Below are 9,097 nucleotides of genomic sequence, written 5' to 3' on the forward strand. Positions count from 1 at the left end.
TTTTACTAAATGTTGCTTTACATACTATTTAGAACCTGATCCCCTCTGCTGTTTGAAGACAAGACCATAGGGTTTTCAAAGCTTTAGCTATTAATATATAATCCTTGATCTACAACTGCATACTTTTTTTGTGCTTGCACAAAGTCACCAGACATTTTCTCCCTAATGCATTCTCTACTCCCCTGATATTTGAATTTTGCATATTTCTAGTGAGTTATACTGGTACTACAACAGCAGTGATAAAATTGTTGTTCAGAGGAATACAACAATTTATGAGTAATACCTGCTATGCACTATATGAGGCTGTATGCAAAAAGGTCTTGAGGAACCATGGTGCAGTTTGAGGCTGTCAGATGAAATGCAAGATCACAACAACAGGGGTTAGATAGCTATTAGTTTATTGATAATATACTCATCCTGCAATCAGCAGGGAATCCCAATAACCACACGAGACGGTTGAGAGGGAAAAATAGACAGCCTGGCCAGGCACCTGATTGAGGCTCAACCCAGGGACACCATTGCCTCAACTTTTTGACAGCAGGTTAAACATATAAACACATATATCCTATGCCCACCTGGTTACACATCAAACAATACAACGCTGCAATAATTAGAATCTCAGGTCACTTCGACATGATGATCGTCAGTGGGGGCAGGATGTTTGCTTTGTGAACTGGGATTAGACTATGTTCATTGATCCATGCTCTTGACTCCTCACCGAGCTTCCATGTACTCCCCTTGCAACCTGTACATCCCAACGCAGTGCATTTCTCTGTACAAACTGCAGCGACCAGGTTTCAATACTTGGAGTAGATTATTTCATGCATAGTTTTTCTTTCACCCCAATAAGTACATTGCAGGGGGAGAAACAATCAAACAAAAAAAACGAAGGCCCACATCTTTGTGGTATTGCTATTTACACTTGCAGCAGCACAAGTATTTGTGTGTTAAAAAATTTATATATAAAATTGTTTCCTATTATTTATCTATTTTAAAAAGGAAGAAAAAAAGTCTAATGCAAAAGTATTCTTACATTCCTTCCCCAAAATAATCTGAAAATTTATACTGTGCTTTAGGAAGACTTTTGAAATAATGTGCACAAAAAAAATTACCTGAAAAATACTGCCTGAAGGAAGACAGTGAGAATCAGAATGGCAATATGCCACTGATAATGTTAAAAAACGCAGCAATTTTGAGGCTAGTATTTCTTTTGTTCACTTGGCTGTCTCTATTCTGGCTGATTCACATCAATCCCAAAGCAGAAATCATTGGTAAGGTGCTTCATTAAGACACGGAAAATAGTCTTCAGTCTTGAAGAGGACTGGAGGTTCATAGAGGGTCTGTTGTTGTCGTGAGGAAGATGATTTCTGCAAATTAGAGACATTTATTTTCACCTTCTTGAAAAAGTAAGTTTTAAAACAAAGCCTACAGAGCTAAAATACAAAACAAGAGTTGTAAAGACATACTTCTTCATTAGGCAAATTTTTAACCATAGTTCAGATGGGTCTGACATATGCTAGTGAAAAAAAATAGCTTTTGACCTTTGGCATTCAATCACCTGAACAGACTCAGTCCTGGAAAGTGTATGACATGCCAGCTTTGCAGGAGCCAGACAGGTAATCTTCTCCAGCTGATGGTATAGTCATAGTAACCTTTATCTTTCCAGAACCATATACCACTGCCTTTCCTGCTCCAGTCTTTGAATTCCCTTCAGCTGCTTCCTTTGAGTTAACCCTAAACTGTGTTCTCACTTACTTAGTGAAAAAGTTTCATACAGAAACACTTAGCAAATGTTGCTTTCAAGAAGGTTGCTGCTCCTGTTGAGCTTATTCACCAAGTATATGTTAGAATATACGTACTATGACATACCATTAAAAATAATACAGTAGTGGACTGGAAAAGAACTGTTAACACTTTTTTTCAGGAAAAGTGTACATGCTTCTTTTAAATACTAACTGTACATTGTTTTGCTATACCAAATGGCTCATTTCAAGAGACAACAGCAAGGACCACTACATGTCAGCCTTCCTGTTTGTAAATAACATTGCACTGCAACACAGACCCAGAGTATATTTTCAATACATGGTCTTAAATAGAAGGCTTGAAATCAAGACTTCATTAATTGAAAATTATTTTGGACTCATGAAAAGATTTTGATGAACTATTTTGCAGACCTATCAGTCAGTTTGTCTGCAGAGTTCTTCAGGTACTTTTTTTGCCTGTTTGGGATGAGGAAATCAGAGTCTTCACTAATAATAAAGTTAAAAGCATACCTATTATCATTGGTTTACTTTGAGTTTGGAATGCTTTTATAGGACCAAAATGACAATGTAAATAAGTGTATCTACAGAACAGCTAAGTGGATTTTTTCCAATATTCAGCTGAGTTGTATACTTGCACTACATAGGAAATAAGTACATATTCTCTTGTTCTATCCAAAAGTACAGATTTATGACATTTAAATTATATTTGTCTGTAACTTTACAGTACTGTAACTTGCTCCGAAATAAGCTTGTTTTGCCATTCCAGTTGCAATGAAATAAAAAAAAATATATATATATATATATATATATACACAAATATAAAAATGGATCTATAAATAGTGGATATTACCAATGCTCATAGAATCACAGAACAGTCTGGGTTGGAAGGGACCTAAAAGTTCATCTAGTTCCAGCCCACTCGCCACAGGCTGGGACATCTTCCACTAGACGAGGCTGCTCAAAGCCCCATCCAGCCTGGCCTTGAACACTTCCAGGGTTGGGGCAGCCATAGCTTCTCTGGGCAACCTGTTCCAGAGCCTCACCACTCTCATAGCAAAGAACTTCTTCCTAACATCTAGTCTAAATCTCCCCTCCTTTAGCTTAAAATGATCTCTATATCAGAAATTTTGCCAAATGTAAAAAACAATCTTAGAAGTCAAAGTTCTGCTTTTAAAAATTATTTCCTATCCTGTACTGCCCTGTGAGAAAACACCTGGCAAGTAAGGAAAACTAAGGCTGCAGGTATTCTGCAACTCCTGACACTGACTTAAGAGGTGCTATATTTACATATGTGAAAGAACAGGATAATTTCAATCTAGTGAGGAAATTCATAGGCAGGTACAGTAGCTACAGTTACCTAAGTACACATCTATGATGAGTTATTTTTGCTGCTGCTCAGGAGGCACTTCTACCTTTTGGCAAAAAAGTCTACATCCTTAGCGAATTAGAATTTTTACAGTACTGTACTTTATGCTGACTGGTATTCACAAGGGAAGAACTTGAGGCAAAAGCTGAATGGGAGATTACAAATACACAACTTGAGAAACACAAAGTATATCCTTTGTGTAAAGAAACAAATACATTTAAATTAGGAGAGACTTGATTAAATTCAAATTGTAGCAGTGAAACATGAAGTACAGCTACAGTGAAAATCCCTACATTGGTGTAGCCTCCTTTTCCAAAGCATTGCTATATTGAGTATGCTAGCTACATGTCAGGCATGAGGAGAAACCTCCTCAGACATTTTATTTCAGACATGCCTGTGTTTACTAGTGAAAATAGGTATTTTACTATGCAATACTCAGTACCACTGCAGAACAATGGCCTGCCTTTTAGTTACTAAATTAATCTCAGTAAGTTCTGAGTGCTGATTTTACTGTTAGCCACACTCAGATGAAGAAATCACTGGATGTGCCAGGCTCAGCTTGCTGACACTTTGATAGGCTTTCCACCTTAGTGATGTGGAAAAACATGCTAAGTGGACAAAACACTCTCAGGAACACTAACAAAAGCACTTAAGAACTTTCAAACTTTTCAATTGAAGATTCTCATTCCATGGTTGACAACCGTTTTGAGCAACAAAATAAAAAATACGCTGAATATTCTACAAGGCAACTGCTGCAGTTGTTTGGTTTTGTAACTGCACCATAAATAGCAGCTTTGTGCTGGTCTTTAAAAAAAGAAAATATGACATCACTCTACACCTGAACACCAACAAAAATGAAGGAATGAGAGATTAACTAACTTAAAGGCTGCATTAAAGAACAGGTTCCTTGTCACTTCAAGTCCTCTGCAGACAAAAGCTCCATGTAGTAAAGAGGGAAGAGAGAGAAAACTGCATCCTTAGAAAGTTTAACAAGGTGCTTACATGACTGCTGAACCGTGTGGACTGAATATAAACAGTACCTTTATTTTAAAAACAGTGTTGTGTAAATGCCATTTCCTTCTTTGACAATATTTCTGCAGTGATATTATCAATGGAGTACAATTATTTAACAGTTTTGTCTGTACAGGCTCTTTCTACTTGCACTGCGTACCATTAGAGATCAGGGGTGCTTTCATATAAAGGCTTGTGCAGTATGTACTTGTTTGTACCCTCCATGGTCTCTTGGTGTATTCAGCCTTATTTTGGAAAGTTACATAGATCTTTGTAAGAATTTGTGATTTTTAAGGTTTTTGTTTGTTTTGGTGTTTGTTTTTTTTTTTTGTATACATATATATTTATTATCAAGTCTAAGAACTTTTCCAAAATCCCAATAAAGTATATAAGAGTTTTGCAGTTAAATTCAGTTATATGTATAACAAACTTTTATTACTTTGATCACCTACTCAGGTAAGCAGAGCAACTAAGCTGGTCACATGGGAACAAAACTTCACTTACATTAAGGAAGGATGGTATGCTGATTGTGTGCAAGATTTTCTTGAATGTGCTTGGAAAAGCTCCAAAGTCTGTTTCTGCCTTTGTGACCTGTTCTTCCAGTCCGGCTACGCTATTGCTGATCATCTTCACAAAAGCCTAGTGTGAAAAAAAAAGCCCAGAACCAAAAGAAATCCAACTTTTCAGTAACAAATTAAAATTGACTACAGGTTGCATAAAAGCAGTGAAATAAAAGTTCCATTACTTAATGAAGTCAAAACCTCTATGCTTTATTTCCCTTCTAGCTGAAAGTCTATTTTATTGCTAAAAAAAAAAAAAATACTTGGAATACTTAAAAGTCTTCAAAACCAGGTTAAGCACAATGAAGTAATCAGTCTTCCTTTTCCTATCTGCCTTTCAAATAACTAATTTAGACTTCTTAGTATCTAGAGTTCCATCTGCCTTTCTACTAAAACTGGGACCAAGGACCTGAATGACAGTTTTGAAGTTTTAACAGCATCAGTAGACCCTCCATTCCAGTAGTACCCAAGTAGCTCCTACAACAATAATTTTGAAGGATACTACAGCAGAAACCAAACCAGAACAACAACAACAAAAAAAAACAAGAAAAAAACCCCACGCAACAGAAAGATGAAAAAATTGTATTACCTGTCTTGCTTCAAGCAGTAAATAAAAATATATATTTTTTAGTAGAATAACCTCAGTCTTCAGAAATCCTTAAAAAAAATGTATTATCTTTATTAAGCTTGAAGCACTGAACCCAGACTGGACATGGGAGAACAAACCAGATCTGAGTCCACTCTCCATACGTACATGTATAAACACACAATTACAGGACATCATTGATTGTCCCTGCCCCCTGCTAAGAAATAGAATACATCTAGAAAATTTTAAATACTTACCTCTAGCTTGTCAATCTTCCTGTATATGTGCCTCATTTTTGTAGCTTTTGTGTAAATTTCAGGTATACTTTCATTGATAACGTGAGAGGAATCACTTCGAATCTGAAGATGATTCAAAGAAATAACACAAATATTAATGAATAAAACAAAATGGTTAGTAGATTTCACTCTAGAAACTAGAACTGAGCTCCAATTAACAGATTAAAAATCAGTTTTGAAAGTCAGATTAGCATAAAAATATTAATTAAAACTAACTTCTTTGTATAGTTTAGAGGGTAACTTTGAAGAAAATTTATTTTCTATGGGCAAAAATATTTACCTTTATAATTATATTAAAAATGGGCTGCTACAGCCTTAACAAAACCAAGAGATGGAACATTTCCCAAGACATACTGGAGTCAAATACACTAAACTTTTGACTTAAGTTTTGCTACCTGTACGTTTTGTCAAATTTGCTAAAAAAAAAAAAAAAGTCAGGCCACAAAATCTTGTTTTAACTGTATACAAAATCTCATTTTATTGTTATAAAAAAAAAAAAACCCAACAAAAGTTCCCCTGCGAGTAGCACAGAGGAACCTCACATGCTACACTGTAAAAGATAATCAGTAACACCAGTGTCAGCTTATAACTTTCCATTCGCTTGCTCAGTTTCCACGCTGCAAAAGTGAAAACAAAGATGCCTTTATGATGAAAAGGCCCCCTAAAGATAAATCTAGCTTTGGAGGCTTGGCAACTCTGATTAGATACTTTGATTACCAAAGCCACAGAGGAGGTCTTTATATATTTTAGAGGAGAAGCAAACTATCATGCTGTTCTTTTAAACATCTGTCACTGTGCCATTTAAAACAGAGTTCCATGTATGTGCACACACAAATATACAGTTATGAAAATACACAGTTTTACAACTTACAGTTATATAGCCCATAGTTGTATATAGGCATGTTTTGCTTGGACATGAAAGTCTAATAGTTTTCACCCATGAGTTATCTAATTATGAAAACAAGTTATCTAATCAACAAATATGCTTACTAGAACCTGCCTAGACCAGAGGTTGCTTCCTACATCTGTTGCACTTAAAAGCAGAAACAGACATTAAACTATATTCTGACTCCAAAAGCACAAGTACACACACGTTATACATACAATGTCCAGCATTCCCACGAATTCATCCACTCTGGTTAGCAAATCATCTAGGTTCTTGTCCAAGGTTTCTATCTGCAAAACAGAAACCGTTTAAAGGTACCTGAAAAGACGCAAATCCCTAGGTTCTCTCAGAGAAAGCCTCCGAGTCCAGACCCCAGCCAGACCACCACCACCTGAACAACAAACCCCTGGCTTCCCCACCTCCCGGCCAGGAACCGCGCAACGACTCGACACACCGGCACAAAACCGCTTCGAGAGCCTGGATCAGGCGCCGGGTGCTGAACCCCCCGCTCCCGAAGGCCAGGGACGCCTTCCCCGTCCCGCCCGCACGGCCGGAGCAGCCGAGCTCCGTGGCCGGAACGCGCCGGCGGGGAAGGGCCCGGGAAGCCGGGCAGGCCGGGCCGCAGGGACGGAGCGGTGAGGAGGCACCCCCCTGGTACCCTGTCCCGGCGCGGCCCCTCACCTCATCGCTGAAGAGGCTGCGGTCAGCCAGCAGGTACGCGGAGTAGGCAGCGGCGGTGGCGCTGAGCAACGCCTCCAAGGTGTCCTCGTCCTCCGGCTCCCCGAGGCCGGAGGCACTGCTGTGGCTCTGGGAGACATGCCCGCTGTCCACGCCAGGGCAGGCGCCCGGCAGCTCAGCCCCACCGCTCTCCCCTGGCCCCGCTGCGGCCGCCATCACTCTGCGGCCCTCCTCTTCCCCTCACGCGTTGGAGGCGGAGCGGGGCCGGCGCAGCCGCACACCCGGCTGGCGGAGCTTGGAGCGGCCCGGCCCCGCGGCCTGCCCCGGCCCGTTGCGACGGGAGTGTGGCCGGCCGGAGGTAACGCCGGGGCCGGAGCACGGAGGCGTCGTGCTCCTGTCCTGCTGTTGGGTCTCTCAAGCACCGTAGGAAGTGCTGCCTCTCACCGGCCCGGGCTGTGGCCTCCGAGCTGCCCCAGCCGTACGCTTGGAATCAGGGACTGAAATGTGGCTCCCCTTGTAAAAACGTTTGTGGAGGGTTTGCCCTCAGCCACCCGCGTTTAAAACCCCATCCGGCAACTTGACCTCACAGCCTGAGAGGCCTCAAAACGAAGCCGAACCGGCTCCATCCCATTTCTTCACAGCGGTTTCTGCGGGCAAGTCTGTACTGGGAACGCAGTTAATGTGCAAACACAGCTAATTCCAATTACCAATATGGTACATGCAAAATTAGAAACTTCCCTCCCCCCCCCCCCCCCCCCCCCCCCCCCCCCCCCCCCCCCCGTTTATCTTATTTGCATCAAATGTTTGCAAGCCTTAGGAATTATTTTGCAAAGTGTTAGCTCTAAAGCTCATATATCAATATTTTGCTGTTCTCAGCTTGTAACATGTTTTGGGTATAATACTTTCACACTGATGTGTGAAATGCAACTTATGTTTCCTTCTTCCTGGGATGAATTAGTTGGATGAGTTTGTGTATTTCCGTATTATCTCACTTTATTTGGACAGTGACACAGAGCAGTCTCCAGTGTGGCAGCACAGCAGTAATCCGGAGGTGTTGAGGGCTGTTCCTGAAGAACCAGAACTACCCCCAGTCCTCCAAGTCAGGAAATGTGGAAGGCCTATGAGGAATGCAGCAAACCACTTGCTTCCCATGGGAATCAGTGTACCCGTACCCTTTAGAAAAGGCAGTACTGGTTAAGAAACATTACAGAAAGAAACTTGGTATCACTAACACCTCCAGGAATCCAAGGCTGTACCCTATGGAGAAAATCAGCACTGTAACTGGTTACTTATTTGAAGAGTCACCAAAACAAGGTATCTTGTTTCTACTGGGACAGGAGATACTTCCACAGAAAGGTGTGCTTGTGCACAGGGAAAAGGATAATAGCATAGAAGTAAGACAGTGCACATTTTATTGCAGACAGGTCACATTTTCATCAGTTAAATAAGGTAAAACAGGTAACTTCAGCCAGACAAATCCACTTATTCACAAAAGTAGTCTTATTTAAGGTGTAACAGTGTTGCTGCTCAGATGGTCTGACTGAAGCATATCCAGCTATTCAGTTTTTTTTACTGCACCAATAATCGGATTTTTTTTTTTTTTTTAATGAAAACCTTTGGTAAAGCACAAACACAGTTTTAAGATGAACACAATCAATGTTCTATTCTTACTGTGCTGAGAGAAGTAAGTACAGCTCTTTAACTGCTGTGATACCTAGAAAAGGTTTAAATCGAGTAAGTGAAAGAATTTTAAAATAAACTTTTAAAGCAAATCTAAAAAGAAATAAACTAAGTTCAATGTCCCAAATGCATTTAACAATGAGCAGAAGACTGGTTGTTCCACAGGTATTCTGTCCTTTGTCCAGCCATTACAGATTCCAGAATGGAATGTAACTTTTTCAAACCAAGACTTCTGAGTTTTCATCTCCATACAATATTTAAGAAATGTCTA

At 40.1% G+C, this 9,097-nt stretch overlaps 1 protein-coding gene across 1 annotated transcript; it reads right to left on the reverse strand.

Annotated features, from left to right (window-relative positions):
* Positions 1-610: 610 nt before the first annotated feature.
* On the reverse strand, positions 611-7,384 carry LOC117438328 (biogenesis of lysosome-related organelles complex 1 subunit 4-like). Its single transcript, XM_034073877.1, has 5 exons — positions 7,150-7,384; positions 6,687-6,758; positions 5,544-5,645; positions 4,645-4,779; positions 611-1,367 (listed from the first exon to the last, which is right to left on the reverse strand). The coding sequence occupies exons 1-5, from the start codon at positions 7,360-7,362 to the stop codon at positions 1,266-1,268; spliced, it is 624 nt and encodes a 207-aa protein (XP_033929768.1). The 5' UTR covers positions 7,363-7,384; the 3' UTR covers positions 611-1,265.
* Between the last annotated feature and the right edge of the window lie 1,713 nt (positions 7,385-9,097).

The sequence above is a fragment of the Melopsittacus undulatus genome, unplaced genomic scaffold, assembly GCF_012275295.1.
Source record: "Melopsittacus undulatus isolate bMelUnd1 unplaced genomic scaffold, bMelUnd1.mat.Z mat_scaffold_135_arrow_ctg1, whole genome shotgun sequence".
NCBI lineage: Eukaryota > Metazoa > Chordata > Aves > Psittaciformes > Psittaculidae > Melopsittacus > Melopsittacus undulatus.